Source organism: Sus scrofa, chromosome 12, assembly GCF_000003025.6.
Source record: "Sus scrofa isolate TJ Tabasco breed Duroc chromosome 12, Sscrofa11.1, whole genome shotgun sequence".
Classification (NCBI taxonomy): Eukaryota; Metazoa; Chordata; class Mammalia; order Artiodactyla; family Suidae; genus Sus; species Sus scrofa.
This window is the reverse complement of record NC_010454.4, coordinates 43360371-43378488: the sequence shown is the minus strand read 5'-3', so window position 1 is coordinate 43378488 and position 18118 is coordinate 43360371. Positions and strand designations below refer to the sequence as shown.

At 58.2% G+C, this 18118-nt stretch overlaps 1 protein-coding gene across 4 annotated transcripts in view; it reads left to right on the top strand.

Moving 5' to 3' along the window:
- RAB11FIP4 (RAB11 family interacting protein 4) overlaps positions 1-17731 on the top strand; it is a 113478-nt gene extending 95747 nt beyond the window's left edge. For 2 of the 4 annotated variants that reach the window (XM_003131748.5, XM_021067459.1), the window contains 11 exons: positions 169-363; positions 864-998; positions 1260-1295; positions 2322-2421; positions 2686-2789; positions 4102-4242; positions 7306-7387; positions 8553-8690; positions 8771-8929; positions 10029-10172; positions 11350-17731. In XM_003131748.5, the coding sequence (XP_003131796.1) occupies positions 169-363; positions 864-998; positions 1260-1295; positions 2322-2421; positions 2686-2789; positions 4102-4242; positions 7306-7387; positions 8553-8690; positions 8771-8929; positions 10029-10172; positions 11350-11466 (1351 nt within the window). In that variant the 3' untranslated portion in view covers positions 11467-17731. Of the gene's footprint in view, positions 1-168; positions 364-863; positions 999-1259; positions 1296-2321; positions 2422-2685; positions 2790-4101; positions 4243-7305; positions 7388-8552; positions 8691-8770; positions 8930-10028; positions 10218-11349 lie in introns of all 4 variants that reach the window. The other 2 variants (XM_005669074.3, XM_021067457.1) reach the window with 1 other exon arrangement.

The following is an 18118-nucleotide window of genomic DNA, read 5'->3' as shown; positions in this document are numbered from 1 at the left end:
CTGCCCAGGATACGGGCCCCAGAGTGGCCTTGCCAGGTGAAGAAGTCCAGGCTCCATCAGGCTCCTGGTATCCGTGGCACTGATCGACCTCCTGGAAGGGCTGGCGGCTTCGGCCCCCGCGGGCTGTGGGCAGCACCTCGTTCACAGCCACCCTTGTCACGCACTCAGGTCCCGGGTCCACACTCCACCCATGACCACGTCGGACCTCTCCACGCACTCCACCACCTCGCTGGTCAGCAACGAGGAGCAGTTCGAAGACTACGGGGAGGCGGATGACGTGGACTGTGCCCCGAGCAGCCCCTGCCCCGACGACGAGACCAGGACCAACGTCTACTCGGACCTGGGGTCGTCCGTGTCCTCCAGGTGGCCCCTTGGTCTGGAATGGCATTTGGGGTCCAGGAAAAGCGGGAGAACCAGTCCAGCCACATCCCCGGGGAGGCGTTCATAGTAGAGTCAGGCGCTAACTGGGATCTGCTCCTGGAGTTGGGGGGCAGCCTCTGCACCCCGACTGGGGGTCTGGAATTCCTCCTCCTTCCTCCTTTCTTGGGAAAGAAACAGAACTGCAGAATCCGAGTGGCGTATTGATACCTTCCCACGCTCCTGAGTCGTTACTGACTCTGACATTAGCCCTCAGTTGCCTTCTCTGTGAAATGGGTACAACCGTTGGCTTCTGTTTGAAAGTTCTGGAGGAGAAAGGTCCGTCCCTGTACTTCCACTCCCGCCACCCCCCACCCCACCCCCTGCCAAACTCACTCACGAGGCCCATAGGTACTGGAGGACCTGGTAGTAAGCTTGGCAGGATGAGGCAGGGCACCTGACCGACAGCTGGTAAGAGGGAGCTTTCTTTCTCTCTCGGGGACCAGCGCGGGGCAGACGCCTAGGAAGGAGCGGCACGCGTACAACAGCGAGTTGCTGGATGTTTACTGCTCTCAGTGCTGCAAGAAGATCAACCTGCTCAATGACCTGGAAGCCCGGCTGAAAAACCTCAAGGCCAATAGGTGAGCCCCGGGGCCCAGCCCAGGGTTGGGTGGGCAGGCGGGCAGGGTGGGGGCGGGGGGAGGAGCAGCGGGGAAGGTGGCCCTACCGTCCTGGCAGGTGATGGGGGCTGCTTCTCAGAGCCCAGCTGATTAGTGCAGGCCCTTCAGCGGGCGGGAGAAAGCCTGGGCTGCGCTGTGGTCTCCTCCAGCCCGGCGGTGGGGGGAGCGGGCTAGAGGCCCCTCTGTTCACCAATCCTTTCTCCTCCCTCCCTCTCTCTCTAGCCCCAACCGAAAGATCTCTAGCACGGCCTTCGGACGGTAAGGCCCCCTCGGAAGCCTGGGTTGAATGCTGTCCCTTTTCACTGTGTTCCTGCCGCCAGGGTGGCAGGCCCCGGGCCAGCAGCCAGACCCAGCCAGCACCCTGCGTGTGGCGCGCCCGAGAGGGGAGCGAGGCACCCTGGGGCAGTGCAGGCAGAGGGAGATCTGAGAAAGAAGGGCCTGCCCCACCCCTGTCCCTTCTGGCTGCAGTCGGCCTCTCTAAACCCTCAGCTACTCCACCGCAGGCGGGCACGCCAGGGGCACCCACCCTATAGCTCTCAATGCGCTTTCCTGTCCTCCGGTGCTGGCAGCTATACCAGCAGAAGCCCTGGGCTTCCTACCGGCAGAGATGGGGCCGTGAGGGGCCCACTGGACCTGGTCGTCCTGCTCCAGGTTAAATCCTGCACAGCTGGCTTCCTGGGACTGCCCGGGTCCTGCTCTGGCTCTGCCACAGACTCGCCCCAGGTCCCCACCCAGGGCTTTGAGCTGCTAGCACGTGTCCAGGAGCTGGGTGGGACAGTCTCTTGGCGAAGACCCTGGCTGCTGCCTGGCAGGGAGTGGGAAGTGGGGGCCCCTGAGGAGCCGTAGCTGGGTTTTGCCTCCGGCAAGAGTTACCTGGGCAGCGGCTGCGTTCCAGCCGCACTCCCCCACCCTCTGCCCTGCGCAGCCTGGGCGGGTCTCCATCTCTGCCCGTCCTCAGAGATGTGGCGGGAGACCCATGGTGGAGGGCTGGGTGGTCCCAGGAGGCCCAGGTCCTCTGCCAGCACTGAGGGGCCAGGCCACCTTCACCAGGCCTTTTTCCAGAGGGGAGGGACCAGGGGATCACCCACCAGCTCTGGTCCCTTGGTAGCTGCTGGCTGGGTTCTGAAGCAGCAGGAAAGGGCAGCCTTCTCGGGGTGGGGTGGGGGTGGGGTGGTTTCTGCCACCCTTCCTGGGGTCCCAGGTGCTTCCCAGCCCATAGCCTGAGCCTGGACCCCAGTCTGCCCGGGGCCCCTGCAGCCAGATGCACCTCCCCCACCCCCGCAGGCAGCTCATGCACAGCAGCAACTTCAGCAGCAGCAATGGCAGCACCGAGGACCTGTTTCGGGACAGCATCGACTCCTGCGACAACGACATCACAGAGAAGGTAGGTCTGGGCGGGCGGCGCCTGGGGTGGTCGGCTGCTCCGGGCTGCTGCTGCCTGGGGACAGGGGAGGCCTGTCTTTGCCCAGGAGTTGGCTAAGTGGCCCGGTCACATGGCACATCCGTCCCACCAGCACCACACCCAACAGGACTCTTCTCTCCGTGCACCGTCCCGCGGGGCCTGGCCGTCAGTCCTGTGGTTCCCAGGTTCTCAGTTCTGTGGACTTAAAAGTTTTCTCCACCCCCACCCCTGCCCCCACCACGGTAGGTGAGCTTCCTGGAAAAGAAGGTGACAGAGCTGGAAAATGACAGCCTGACCAACGGGGACCTGAAGAGCAAGCTGAAGCAGGAGAACACGCAGCTGGTGCACAGGTCTGGCCAGACGGGGCAGCGCGGGGGGCCGTGGGCCGAGGCCCTCGGGGAAGGCTGGGGGGCGGGGAACCCGCATGTCCTTCAGCTCTGAGGGTCTGTGAGCGTCAGCCCCTTGCTGCTGGGCACCCAGACGGCCAGGTCTCTGGGGACAGGGAGAAAGGCCAGAACTTGACCTCACTGCCCCCCCAGGTCTGCAGTCTCAGCGTCGGGCAGAGGCAAGAATCGGGACCCATCTCCTGTCTCTCTATCCTGCAGCCGTGAGAGCCTGACCTCCCTTCTGGAGGACGAGCCCTGCTAGCCCCTGACTCACCTGCTAGTGGTGAGAAGGGTCCAGGCACTGCCGCGCCCTCCGCCAGAGTGTAGTTGTCCTCACGGGATGTCACGAAACTTAGTGAACTGACCTCCACCCGGGCTCTGTTCCTCAACCTTCTAGAGCCCAAAGACGGGCCTCTTGTTACACCCAGAAGGTCAGCCTCATGGAGGGACCGTTGCCTGGGAAAAGTGCTCCAAACTGATGCCCCAGCGAGGCTGCCAGTCTTGGGCTTAGAACATTCACTGTGGGGCCTGGCCTTCCTCCGCTCTGGCACATTCAGAGCCACCAGCCAGGTTGTATCCATCTTTGGAGTCAGGCTGCCCAGTAAGCGGGATTATTGATCAGAGGGGGACCAGGAAGGAGTGGAGCAGAAGAGGGGGCGAGGGTGAGGGCTGTTTGGTCCAGCTGTGGAAAGGCCGGCCCGCCTTGTGCCCACCTTGGAGTGCCCCCTTCTCCCCCCTAGACTGACTGCCCAGAAGTGTGTGTGGCTGACACACCTCTCTTAATTGATCAATTGATTGATTGATTGATTGTCTTTTTAGGGCCACTTCCTGTGGCATATGGAAGTTCAAAGGCTAGGGGTCGAATTGGAGCTGTAGCCACTGGCCTACGCCAGAGCCACGGCAATGCCAGATCCGAGCCATGTCTGAGACCTGCACCATAGCTCACAGCAACGCCGGATCCTTAACCCACTGAGCAAGGCCAGGGATCAAACCCGCAACCTCTTGGTTCCTAGTCGGATTCATTTCTGCTGCGCCACAACGGGAACTCCTGACACATCACTCTTTAGATGTCCCTCATTGATCTGTCAGCAAAGCTGCTGGCGCACCGGCCTGGCAGACACACTGCTGCTGCCCACAGTCGCCACCTCCCTGAGTCACCATGTCAGTGACTCAGGGTCTTGGGGTCCGGGGCTCCCCATGGTTGCAGCCTGGGTTGTGGGGAGGAGACAGGCCACTAGAGCTTGCCCTGGGCTGAAGCCCGCGTCCCTCTCCTCAGGGTGCACGAGCTGGAGGAGATGGTGAAGGACCAGGAGGCCACGGCCGAGCAGGCCCTGGAAGAGGAGGTGCGGCGCCACCGTGAGGCCTACGGCAGGCTGGAGCGGGAGCGGGGCACGGAGATCGAGCTGCTCAACACCAGGTGGGCCCTGCAGGTGGTCTGGTGCCCCTGCCCTCTGATGCGTCGCCCTCACAGCCTGGTCCTGCCATGTCCCCATGTATACGGATGGGGAAGCTAAGCCCGAGGCTAAGCCTCATGTTCCAGCGACTCTGCTTTTGATGCTTGTACAAGTGGGTGTGTTCTCTAGGAAGCAGGTAAAAGAATGTTCGTGGGAGTTGCTGTTGTGGCTCAGTGGGTTACGAACCTGACCAGCATCCATGAGGATTTGGGTTCGGTCACTGGATTAAGGATCCAGCGTTGCCGGGAGCTGTGGTGTAGGCCACAGATGTGGCTCGGATCCTGTGTGGCTGTGGTTGTGGCTGTGGCGTAGGCTGGCGGCTACAGCTCCGATTTGACCCCTAGCCTGGGAACTTCCATATGCCGCAGGTGTGGCCCTAAAAAGCAAAAAGCAAAGAATGTTCAAATTAGGGGAACCTGGAAACCACACTAGTTTGTCAATAAGAGAGTAGATTTGGAAAACAGCAAAAAACAAAGCCAAACCCACAGTGGTCTTGCGCTGATTCCTGGACTGGCTCCGATGTGCAGGCTTGGAGCGCCCCCTGCTGTCAGATGCTCCCAGACCTGACACTAGGGCGCGCTGACCCTGGGCCGAGGGGCCGAGGTAAAGGGAAAGGCAGGGCTCCTGCACCTCAGGTTTGGCTGTTGGAACCTGAGGCAGGCAGGGAGAGGAGGACTGACCCTGCAGTCTGGCTTGGTCACCCATTAGCTCCATGATTTTGGACACACTCTTATCATCACTTCCTGGACCTCAGTAGCCATCTGTCATCTCTCCCCGCAGAGTGACCAGGAAGGTGGGTGGGCGGATGGACTCAGAACAGTGCACGCAGGTGAGGGCTCTCATGATGTCCCAGGGCTGCCCTCCCTCTGACCCAGGCCAGGGAGGCCACCTCAGGCCCCCCTGAGGCCGCAGTCTTTGAGCTGAGCCTTCTGGAGTCTGCCGGCAGCTGCTGGGAGCTGGGCTCCCACCTTGCACCTCACAGCTGGCAGGCAGGCAGGTCAGGCCCAAAGGACCTGGGGTGGGGGCAGACCCCTGGGCAGTTGGAGGAGGATTCCCTCCCACCTCCCTTGTACCAGAGACCCGCTTTGCCACCGGGAATTCATTTTAAGTTTGCACTCAGGTTCTAGAAGCCACCGTTTTGCATCTGTTTCTGGAGGCTGGTGCTGCACTAAGCATCACTGTTCTCTGCCTACTTCTGACAGCTGGCCGGTTGGCTGGCCTGAGAGAGGTGGCTGGGACATGGGTGGGACAAGAAGCCTGGTGAGTGCCGGCCAAGGTCAAGGCCAAGCACAGAAAGCCATGCCCCAACCCTGCCGCAATTGTCTCCTCATCCTTGCCCCTTGCCCGACTCCAGGGGGCGCTGTTCCCATAGGCACTGCAAGAGAGCCCTGGGAGTCCGCTGTGTGCTTTGCCAAAGCCTCGTGTCCTCCTGCTCAAGTCTCCCATGAGGCGACCTCATCAGATCTCAGTTCCCCTCAGGCCCTGGCCCGGGGGCCTCTCCTGGGGAGCCCTCTCTCCGCAAAGGAGGATGGGACAGCGGGAAGGAGAGGGAAGTGCCAGAGATGATGACCCTGCACTGTCCCCGTGCCACTAGCCCACAGCCCAGCTCACCTGCCCCTCTTCCCAGGTCACCTAAAAACGACCTGGATACCTGGGCTGTGTCTGCTCAGGGATTCACGGTAGGACAGCCCCTCGCGAACGTTAGCTCGAGGTTATGACTGTCAGAACCGCTGCCTGGGGGCGGCAGAGGCAGCTGCGGCGCGTGCTCAGAGGGACAAGCCCCCGTGAGATGCTGGGGGACAGCGGGACAGTCGTTGCCTTCACACCGTGAACTCTAACGGGGGCCTCACCTCAGACAGCCACAGACAGCCACAGGGAACTTTCTCTCCATTCGCCAGAAGAGTACCACTCCCCCCACCCTGCCCCCGCACTGCTTCAGGCCCTAAGCATGTATGCAAAAAGTGTTGTCTTTTTTTTTTTTTTTTTTTTTGTCTTTTGTTGTTGTTGTTGTTGTTGTTGTTGTTGCTATTTCTTGGGCTGCTCCCGCGGCATATGGAGGTTCCCAGGCTAGGGGTCTAATCAGAGCTGTAGCCACCGGCCTACGCCAGAGCCACAGCAACGCGGGATCCGAGCCGCGTCTGCAACCTACACCACAGCTCACGGCAACGCCGGATCGTTAACCCACCGAGCAAGGGCAGGGACCGAACCCGCAACCTCATGGTTCCTAGTCGGATTCGTTAACCACTGTGCCACGACGGGAACTCCTGTTGTGTCTTTTTTTTAATAGCTTTTTTTTTTTTTTTTTTACAGCCACACCTGAGGCATGTGGAAGTTCCCGGGCTAGGGGTTCAGTCACAGCTTGCAGCAACGCTGGATCCTTAACCCGCTGAGCAAGGCCAGGGATCGAACCTGCAACTTAAGGGACATTATGTCAGGTTCTTAACCCACCGAGCCACAACAGGAACTCCGAGTCTTATGTTCCTAGTCACACATGAGTGTTTCCTTTTATCCAGAAACTTCAGTGAGGCGTTCCTGTTGTGGCTCAGTGGGTTAAGAACCCGCCTAGTATTCTTGAGGATGTGGATTCGATCCCTGGCCTTGCTCAGTGGGTTAAGGATACCAGTGTTGCTTCGAGCTGCATTGTAGGTTGCAGACAGATGCAGCTTGGATCTGGCATTGCTGTGGCTGTGGCCTAGGTTGGCAGCTGTGGTTCTAACTCAGCCCTTAGTCTGGGAACTTCCATATGCTGCGTGTCTGGCCCTAAAAAGAAACAAACATAAAAACAAAACAAAAATAATAATAATTCAGTGTCTTTCCTGTTTTGCCTTGGATGACAGGACGCTCAAAGCCATGTTATCATTTGGAACAGTGGTTCATATTCCCACTCACTCTGTCTCTCCCTCCCTCTCTCTCCTGTTTCCTGGTATCTTCCCTCCTCCCGGGAGGGGAGTGGACAGTCGCTGCACATTGTCAAGTTGTAAATTAATCTCCGTTTCTGCCGTCCTTTTCCCTCTCCTTGTCTCCAGGGTGCAGCAGTTAGAGGAAGAAAATGCCGAGCTCAGAACGACAGTGACTCGGCTTAAGTCACAGACAGAGAAGCTGGATGAGGTGAGCAGCAGGTCCAGGCATCTCTCAGGCTTGGATCTTGAGCTGAATTCCTTTAGTTTCTAGTTTCTTAAATTCCAATAAAGTTGCCCTAGGGGAAAAGAAGGCAACAAAATTCAAACAATACTTTGTCTTTCTGTATTTCTTTTTTTTTTTTTTTTTTTTTTTTTGTCTTTTTGCCATTTGGGCCGCTTCCATGGCATATGGAGGTTCCCAGGCTAGGGGTCTAATCAGAGCTGTAGCCACCAGCCTACGCCAGAGCCACAGCAACACAGGATCTGAGCTGCATCTGCGACCTACACCACAGCTCACATCAATGCCGGATCGTTAACCCACTGAGCAAGGGCAGGGATCGAACCCGCAACCTCGTGGTTCCTAGTCAGATTCGTTAACCACTGCGCCACGACGGAAACTCCTGTCTTTCTGTATTTCTAATTTTCCAAAATTTTCACAGGGACGTATATTTCTTTATATTATGGAGAAACTAAGAGAAAGAGCAGTTCCTGCTGTGGCTCAGCAGGTTAAGAACCCACCATAGCATCTGTGAGGATGCAGGTTCAATTCCTGTCCTCACTCAGTCGGTTAAGGATCCTACTTTAGCCCAGGCTGTGGTGTAGGTCACAGATGTGGCTTGGATCCTGTGGCTGTGGCTGTGGCTGTGGCGTAGGCTGGCAGCTGCAGCTGTGATTCGACCCCTAGCCTGGAAGCTTCCATATGCTGCAGGTGCAGCCCTTAAAAAAAAGAAAAGAAAGAGGTTTGCTTCTGTTTGGGCTTCTATTCAGGTCTGTCTCTCCTCATTAGAGGACTTCAGAGGAACTCTTGTGGCACAGAGGGTTAAGAATCTGGTGTTGTCACTGCTGTGGCTAGGGTTGCTCTGTAGCTCGGGATCGATCCCTGGTCAGGGAAATGTCTGCGTGCCGCGGGTGGAGCCAAAAAAAAAAAGAAAAAGTAAAAGGACTTAAGAGACCTGGGATTTTTCTAGCTGCGTTTCTAAAATCCTAGGAGACCTGGTCATTTCTTTAACCCATCCCTCAGGGGGCTCTGTCCAGGGGGCTGGTCTGATTGGCCCATTTGTCGAGGTGGCTGCCCCGACCCCCATCAAAGCCCCCAGGGTACAGCGGGCCCCGCTGGGAACTCCCCCCACCCCACCCTGGTCTTCCGGCTGCAGGAGCGGCAGCGCATGTCCGACCGGCTGGAGGACACCAGCCTGCGGCTCAAGGATGAGATGGACCTGTACAAGCGCATGATGGACAAGCTGCGGCAGAACCGCGTTGAGTTCCAGAAGGAGCGGGAGGCTACGCAGGAGGTGGGTCCCAGGCCAGCGGGCGCCAGGGCTCCCCCGACCCCAGCCCCCCTGCTCCTGCCAACCAGCCTCTCTCCCCCCAGCTCATCGAGGACTTGCGGAAGGAGCTGGAGCACCTGCAGATGTACAAGCTGGACTGCGAGCGGCCGGGCAGGGGCCGAGGCTCGTCCTCCGGCCTGGGCGAGTTCAGCGCCAGGGCCCGAGAGGTGGAGCTGGAGCACGAGGTGAAGCGGCTCAAGCAGGTGGGTCTGCGGGGTGAGGTGTCTGGGTGTCCCCACCGGGCGGGCCTCCTGCGAGGGGCCAGGAGCTGGAGCACCACCTTCCCCCACGCCGCTGCCCGCTCCTCCTGATACCCTGGGCCTCGGGGCTGCTCATCCCCGTCTCACAGCTCGAGCAAGGCAAGTGGACATCCCAGGTCCTCCCTCAGCAGCCACGAAGAGAAGCAGACCCCAGTCCTCGGTCCTGGGCACGAGGGCTGGAGAATGAGACTCCCCAGCCCCGCGTGCAGCCCTTGCTGCCTTGGGTTCTCCCACAAGCGGACCCCGAGCCCACGATTCCATGTCACATGGTTCCCAGACACCCTCCCATGACTGGAGACCAGTTGGGGGTGGGGGAAGCGGGGTCCAGAGGGACATTGACCTGGTGAGGGCAGCCCTCGCTCAGACCTCTGAGTTGGCTGCCCGGGATGCAGAGGGGCTGGAGGTTCTGCGTCCCCAGCAACCCCAAACCCCAGCCCTTCTCAGCCATGGGGGGTGGGGGGTCGGGGGGACGCCCAAGGTCCCAGGTGCCAGCAGTTAGGAACTTTGAGGCAAAAGCAAGAGTCACGGGGCTGGTAAGGAGGGCCTGGGCGGGCTGTACGCAGGAGCAAGGGCGCCCTTGGGAGGAACTCCCAAGAGCGGGATTCCTGAGCCCGGCTGCAGGGGGAGCTGAGAGCATGAGCAGACCCGCCAGCCCAGGGACCCAGAGCATGCTTTTCACCCAGGGCCAGTGGTGGAGAAGGAGCCACTGGGTGGGCAGTGTCCCCACACAGGGCCTCTGAGCCCCCTCTTCCGGCTCATCTCCCCCTAGGGAGGAAGGAGCGGCCAGGAGCCATGCTTCTGTCCGGAAACTTGGCTCCCAGTACAGGGCTGTAGCGCCTCCTCAGAACCCCAGGACCTCCCAGCATCTAGCTCTCCTCCCAGGCAGGCGTGGCAAAGGCCACGTCATCCGTGGGTGTCCTGAGCTGCCTGTGACACTCCCCTGCCAAGGGGGAGGGTGCTGGTGGGGGCTAGGAGCCAGTGGATGCAGAGATGTGGGTTCTGGATGCCCGGGGAGTTGATGTGGCCTCTGTCCCCTCCGCAGGAGAATCATAAGCTACGGGATCAGAACGACGACTTGAACGGGCAGATCTTGAGCCTCAGCCTCTACGAAGCCAAGAACCTCTTTGCCACCCAGACCAAAGCCCAGTCTCTGGCTGCGGAGATAGACACGGCCTCTCGCGACGAGGTAACGTGCTCACCCGCTCTCGCCTCGGAGCCCGGCCCCGTGTCTGTGAGTCCCGCCCCATCCCCCGCCTCCATGGTGAGCCCCGGGCCGCCCAGAGCAGGAAAAGCGGGCCAGGGCCTGGCCGCTCCGAGTCCCCACCTGCGATGACCCCGAGCGACAAGGGCAGAGTTGAATCAGCTCTGGTTTCCTGTACGTGGTGGGGGAGCACGGGCTTGGGAGCAGAGCGGAGTTTGAGTCTCCACTGTGCCAGGAACGGGCTGAAATGGCCAGTTGATTTCATCAGCATGTGATCCAGGGGAGGCTGGATGTGCCCTGGAGCCAGGCCAAGGGGGGAGGATACTGGCTTTTCCTGGGCACCTGCTTGCATGTGTCTTCATTTAATCTTCTGAGAACTCGAAGGCGTTCTGAGCACGTTCCTGTCACAGATGGGGAGACCGGGACATGAGGTCAGCCAGCTTAGGGAGGGAGAGGGACCCAGGTCTCCGGCACCAAAGCCCACACTTTCTGCCCCACTGGGGTGTGCTGATGAAAGATCAGCCCTCCGAGGAGCTCTCACTGGGGCACAGCGGGATCCTCTGTGTCTTGGGAGCGCTCGGACAAGGCTTCTGTCCCCACCTCGGCACAGTGGGTTAAGGATCTGGTGTAGCCGCAGCTGCAACTTAAGTCAACACTGCAGTTTGGATCTGACCCCTGGCCTGGGAACTCCAGATGCTGTGGGGTGGCCAAAAATGGGAGGAAAAAAAAAAAAAAAGATCAGGCCTTGAAATACCTAGGTTAGATTTCACCGTGAATCGTAAGAGTCGGTGAACCCCTTACCCTGTGCTTGGGCACCAGCCTCCAGCCCGCAGGCAGAGGCAGCATTTCATTTCCATGAAGGACACAGCAGGAGGGGACCTAGAGGACAGTGTTGGGACCGGGCGGTGGTGTGAGGGACAGTCCATCCTGATTATAAAGGCCTCCGGCCAGTGTTCTCAACCTCTTCCACAAAATCACCCCTCCTGGACCCCTCCACGGGCCAGCCGTGTGAGAGTCCGTGGGAGGGAGGCCTGGGCCTCTGTGTATTTAACACTCCCTGGGTCTGACACCAGAGACTTGTGCCCCGGCTTCGAGGGCGGCGGTGGGTCTTGGGGCCCTGGCCCCGGCCTGGCCTCTGACCTGTCTTTCTGGTTCCCTTCAGCTCATGGAAGCCCTGAGGGAGCAGGAGGAGATCAACTTCCGGCTGCGGCAGTACATGGACAAGATTATCCTCGCCATCCTGGACCACAACCCCTCCATCCTGGAGATCAAACACTGAGACAAGGGGGGCTGGCTGCAGAGCGGCCTCGGCACCCCCGGACCCCGGGATTCAGGGCCAAGCCCCGCCTGAGGATGCGGCCCAGGCCGGGCCTCACGTGCACACTGTAAAGTGACTCTGGCCACCGTGTGATGTGTACTGGTGTGTGTCGGGGGAGGGGGGGGGAGAGCGTGGCTGCGCGGCCGTGGGCGCCCTCTTGTGCCGTCGGCCGTCCCTGCACTTCGCGGTCCCTCTGCGGGGGTGGGGGTGGGGGGGCAGGGGGTCCTGGAGGGGGGCGGGGGCGAGGTCGGCCGTCAGGAGCCGCCCTAAGAACCAGAGCCGAAGCTTGGGTGTCAGATACTGGACGAAATGATTCTACCTCTGGGGCCAGGATGAACAAGTCCTTGCGTGAGACGGGCTCTTCCACCCCATCCCTGCGTCCCCCGGGGGCGTGGGAGCCGAAGGATGATCTTTTCCGGGAGGTCCAATGCCTCACCAACCTCTTCAGCCCCCTTTCAAGCCCCGGTGCTGGAGCTCGGAGAGGAGGAAGGGGTGTTAGGAGGGGGTGGGTGGGGTCCTCTCGAGCCCCTTCCCCCAGCCCGCAGCCCCCGTGATGCTGGTGCCCCTTGTGTCTAAAGGACTTGGGCTTGCGGAGGCGCTGGAGGGGCGGGCGCCCTTCGTCCTGAGAGATCTTGGCGTTTTTCGGGTTCTCCTCCGTAGATGTCCCCGTCCCTGCTTCGCTCCCTCTCCCTTTCTGTCTTTGCTTTGTTTTTTAAGGCAATGAACAAATTCACGCGAGTGAATATCAAGGAGGAGAAGGAAGGGGGAGGGGCTGGGGGCCGAGGCTGGCTAATGCCAGGGGAGGAGGGGTCCTTGGGCAGCCAAAGACACGGTTTTCGGGAGGGAGCACGCCCACGTCCCCCGTCAGCATCCTTTGCGGTGGCTGCATTTTGAGAGAGAAGCACGGATGGAGCCTCTGACAGCGCCCCGCAGTTTGGGAAAGGGCCTCGCGTCCCTGTCCCTGGTGGTGGCCTTGGGTCTGGATTTTCGGAATCCAGCCTCTGGGTTTGGCACGGCTGCATAGCAAGGCCCCTGGGTTCCAGGCTTTAGCAACACACCTGTATTTGGTTCTCAGCCAGGGGAGCAAACACGGTGCGGGGGGGAGAAACGGGGAGCTTGCAGGGCAATCTTGGTCCCCTCTTGGTGCCACGGGGTGGACATCACCCCCTGGAGCTTTGGTGTGGCCGTTTGTCCTAGAGGGCTGGGTGTAGAGATGGTACTTTTCTCTGAGTTTTCCAGTCTGTCTCAGTTTTGTGTGGCTTGTGATGCGCTTTCTGAATCCACATGCACATAAACATGTATGGCCTTCACCCCCTGCCCATGTCTTGTTCCCTTCAGCCTTTGCAGTGGAAAAACACAAGTCTGGGCATGTTGGGGAGGCGTGTACGCAGAGGAGAGAGGGCGGGAGAGGGTGAGGAGGGGACCTGGGGACTCCGGCTTGTTCCTGCTCACAGAGCAGGGCTGTGGCCTGCACTGATGTTCCTTCCCTAACAGGTACCTTTTGCTCTGGTTGGATTGCCTGAGTTCTTTACACGCATATGCATGGGGGTTGTTTCCTGCAGCAAGTGCCAGGGCCACATTGGTCTGATCCAGGACTTTGGGGCCGCCCACACCGGGAAAATGAGGGCAGGGGCCAGTCTTCTGGGAGTCTCTCAACCCTTCAAGACACTGGTCTCCTTGGGGCGCCTGAGGGTCTGTGCAGAAGCAGTAGAGGAAAGACGGCAACAGAAGGAAAAAAGGAAGGAAAGTGTGTCTCTTGAGGATTTGCTAATCTGAAGGGAGCTAGGGAAAGGAAAGATGAATTAGGACATGGCCTTGGTCTGGGGGTTACATGCGAAGGAGTCTTGCAAAGAGGCCAGCCAAGTCCGGGTCCTGGTCTATGGGGGCCTCGCCCCAGGCATGAGCATTTTATGGGTGACACTTGATATGCCCTTCAGCTGCCCTGATGTGGGTGGGATTGGAGGGAAGGCCACCTAAGTGAATCAATTATTTGGAAAGGAGGTGGGAACAGCTGTCGGCCTCAAGGGGGCGCCACGGGAGCAGCCTCCTCCAGGAAGCACTCATCCAGGCCCCTGGGGACCTGGTCTCTGGATCTGGGCTGCCTTTAAAATGAGCCTGAATCCCACCTAACACTTGCCCCAAGTTAAATCCAGCTGCCTTCAGCCAGAATTCATCACATTGGCTTTAAGAGTATGTAGTTTTTAAAAATGCTCTTCCTTGTTTGAAAGCTGGGGGGGGGGGTGCTAGCTTGAGGGGTCCCCATGCCCACTACCCCTGGGCAGGTTCCAGAGCTGGGCTGACTCTGAGCAGCTTCCTTCCTGTTTTCTCCTTCATTTTCCGGTTGAGAGGTGTGCTCTTAATTCTCAGTGGTGGGGCTGCTAGATAGTCTACAGGATACCCAGTTAAATTTGAACTTCAGGTAAACAAATGATTTTTAGTAGATATGCCGTGCAATACTTGGGTCATACTTTAAACGGAGACATTTTGGAGTTCCCCAGTGGCTCAGCAGGTTAAGGATCCAGCATTGTCACCACTGTGGCTCAGGTTTGATCTCTGGCCCAGGAACTTACATGTGCTGCAGGCATGGCCAAAAAATAATAATAATAATAAAATGGAGAAGTTTTAAAAATTCTGATAACTGGGCCCAATCCCCAGAGGTTCTGATTTCGGTTGGTATGAGATATATGCCCCAGGCACTGGAATTTTTAAAGAATTCCCCAGGTGGAAGTTCCCATGTGGTGCAGTGGGTTAAGGATCTGGCATTGCTGCAGTTGTAGCACAGGTTGCAGCTATGGCGTGGGTTCGATCCCTGGCCCAGGAACTTCCCCATCCTGCAGGATGCAGCCAAAAAAAAAAAAAAAAAAAAAAAAAATTCCCCAGGTGACTGTAATTCAACTGAGGATCCCAGGTGGTTTCCATTTTGCGAACCAACAACCCTACCAAGGAGGGATTAGCAATAACTTGTCCCAAGTTTACAGGTGTGGCGGGGTGTGGGGAGGGGGTTCTGGAACAAACTGACGTGGTAGTGACTCTGGGCTCTCCGTGCATTTAATCAGAACCCACATGAGATTCGTTGAACCAGCAGGTGAGGCACTTTCTGGCTTACGTAGGCCCTGTTTTGGAGGAAGGTATGAGAAATAAAGTTCTCGTTTAAAAAAAAGAAGAAAATTAACTTTGAATTGTAGAGGTAGACAAGTTATTTTAAATATGTAGGTTCTTTGAGAATTGTCAGAAGGAAATTATCCTTTATCTTTAAACCTCTAACATGCTTTATTTCTGACCTATTAAAAATACAAAGCTTGACAACGTCCCAGAGTACTCGTTCCTGCAACAGTGGTTCTCAATCACCTGTAGTTTTTATTTTGTGGTTTCCGTTCTCGTGAGTCATATTTTATTGGATGTATGTATTACTTTTTTTTTTAGAATATAGTGGATTTACGGTGTCATTTCAATTTCTCATGTACAGTATAGTCAGTACAGTGACAGAGTCATTCATATATATATATATATATATATTTTTTTTTTTTTTTTCTCATACTGCCTTCCATCACGTTCTATCCCAAGAGACTGGATATAGTTCCCTGTGCTGTTTAGTTTGGTAGATACAAACTATTACCTAAGGAGATGTATATTTTTAAATGATTTTTATGTTTTCCATTGTAGCTGGTTTACAGTGTTCTGTCATTTCTTACCTGGCAAGATTTTTAAACTTCAGCTGCCTGGGCCCCCAGAGAGTTGGATTCAGTTGGTGTGGGTGTGGCTCCCCAGGTGACATTAATATGGGGCCACCACTGAGACTCCTGCCCTAGGAGGTTGCTGGCTGGAGGCAGAGGATGGCTGGAAATGGCTGGTGGGCTTGTTAATCCAGGTGCTGGATCGCAGTGGGTTCTGCTGTGATGTTGGTGGCTCTTCCTGTCATCATGATGGCTATTAAGAGGTTGGCAGATCCCTCGGCCCCAGGGTGACGCCTTCAGGAGTGGGTGGATCCAGCTGTTCTCACCAGCCTGGGGGTTAGCGAACCTGAAGGGGCAAGTCTGCCTGTTGCTCATGGAGTGGGTGGCGTGTATTGGGGTGCACAGACCCCAGACCCAGTCCAGAGGGGAGAAGGGCAGAGGAGGGAGGTGGGTGCTGACAGCAGCTTCGGAAGCAGCAGCCACAGCTGAGCCCGAGGGGATTCCCGCCTTGTGGTTTTGCCTCTCATCTGTTGTCAGGCTGTTGGTAGCTACACCAGCATCCCTGCCCAGCCCTGGATGCTCCGGGCACTGGTCCCCGAGATTCCAGGCCCAGCCAGGTCCCAGGGGTCAGGATGCTTCTTTTGTTCCAACGAGGGACTTAATAACCGGCAGAGGCCGACCGGGGCCAACGGGGCCTGGTGGACCTGGGAGAAATGAAGCCCTCTTTTTGTGCTCCGAGGGTGTGTGTGTGTTTATTGGCATCAGCAACTTAAACCTAAACGCTACCTTTGGATGCGATCAGCACAGGGAAGTGTTGGGATGGTTACAGTGCCAAGGAAATGACAGTTCGCCTGGCAGTCGGACAGCCACTCCTTTAAAGGGCTGAGGCGAGCTTCAGCTTGAGGAGAGGGGCTGTTCAGGACTGCAGCGCGGCCATCCTCATTTGGGACTGGGGCAGCCCCTCTAGGGTGATGCTTCAGACTGGGGAGGGGCCACGGCCTCCAGGGTGACTTTGAGCAAGTCCCTTCCCTGCCATGACCTTCAGGAGCTCCAGGCCCTGCCGCCCCCTTCTGAGTGTGCAAAGGCAGGGAGCGGGAGAAGCCGGAACTGTGGGCCTACCTTCCTGCCCTCCTGCCACGCTCGACCTACCTGGGGAAATAGGCTGCCTTCTAGAAAGGTCTGTCTCTAAAAGCATAGACACTGCGGAGTGTGATGCCACATGGCATTGGTGCTCTGACCTCGGAGGCTCCTCTTTTTGTGGTGCCAGTAAGAGAGGGATGTCTGCCCAGAGCCCCCCATAGCGGGGTGGCTGGGAGGAGCATCCAGGGCCACCCCCGCAGGGTCGCAGTGCTGTGGTCGCGGGAGATGTGCCTCCCCTGGCCCCCTCTGCTTTGCTGTGCTGCGCGGGCTGTGTTTCGTCTGCATGGTTTGGAGTCGTCGTCCTCGTGCCTTCTCCTCCCTGTCACTCCTGTACAGGAGTTGCCACTGCCCCCTTTTCTACGTCCTTGCGTTTACCCCGGCCCTTCCCAAGCCCCGTAAAGCGGACACAGCGCCCCACTTGGTGTCCACGGGCTTCCGCCGTGCTCCCCATGCGCTCACCCACGGGCTCCGGCTCCACTTCCCGCGCTCGCTCTGCCGTGCGGACTCGTTGACCTGGGACCGAATGCTTCATTGTGGTTTTTAGCTTGTGGGGCGCAGGCCCACTTAGCCCCTCATCCAGCCGCCGCCGTTTAGGAGCCCCGCACACTGGAAAAGCCTCGCCTTGTGCAAAACCACTTCTCCCATAAACCCCTCCCTGCATCGGTGTGTCAGTATCTGTCCCCAGCAGGGCGCACCTTTCTAACCGGCCCAGGAGGGCTGTCATGGGTCTGTGGCTGCTCTGTGGGTCCCACGAGAATGAACCCCCAGCTTCCAGAAGAAGCTCCAGCTGTGTGGCTCCCAGCACTTTGCATTGAACCTGGGTTCAAGGCCACTGCCATCTGGTGTCTAAATAGCTTTGGACCCCAGGCAGGCACAAGGAAGAAGCTTCCGGGCTGCATCCCCTGCCTGCCGTTACCAACCAACCACCGAGCCCTTCCTGTATGCTGAAGGTGCTCAGACCCGGGTGCCATTAAATCCCCGTGATGTCAGACCCATCTTGAGGGGACCGTGCATCCTTGAGGACTAGCTCACAGCCTGCTGGCTCCCTTGTCCCGGCTCTTCCCACTTCCTGGGCTGTGTCTCCGGGGCCCGGGTGGGGTGAGCTGCACATGTGGGCTGGTCCAAGGTTTTGTCATGTGGCCCTAACGCATCTCGGGATCTCCCCAGAGTTTCTGCCCCAGGAGCCTCCTTCTGGAAGCAGGTTTGGCTTTGGGGCTGGGGTGAGACCTCCGCCTCCAGGCTCCAGGGTGGGGAGAGAGAGGTGAGGCTCCGAGGCTGCGTCCCAGGGCCCCGCACTCTCCACCTCCCACCTGCTTCTAGCCCCAAAGGAGCAGGCTCTCGGAGGCAGGCTCCCTTGGGAACGCTCATGTACAGACCAAGGTGTAAATAAACACTTTGCTTTTCCTGCCTGACTTGATGGTGTTTCTGTGGTGAGGGAGGGAGGGTGGAAGAAGTGAGGCCGGGTCCCAGGGCTCCTGGGGACAGATGACCTCCCTTGGGAAGAGCAGGCCCTGGAGTTCCCTCTGTGGCACGATGGAGCGGGTGGGTAGGATGGCTGTAGTGCCAGGTGGCAGGTTCAATCCTCAGCCCGGCACTGGGCTGCAACTGCGTCTCAGATCCGACCCCTGGCCTGGAAACTCCATATGTCACAGGGTGGCCAAAAAAAAAAAAAAAAAATCCAGGCCCTATCCACTGTACAGGGTGGCTGGGGCCCCTCCAGGGACAGGGGCTCGCCCTGCAGACCCTCGTTAGCCTGCTGTCCCTGGGAGAGCAGGTGCAGATCCCAGAAGCCACAATAA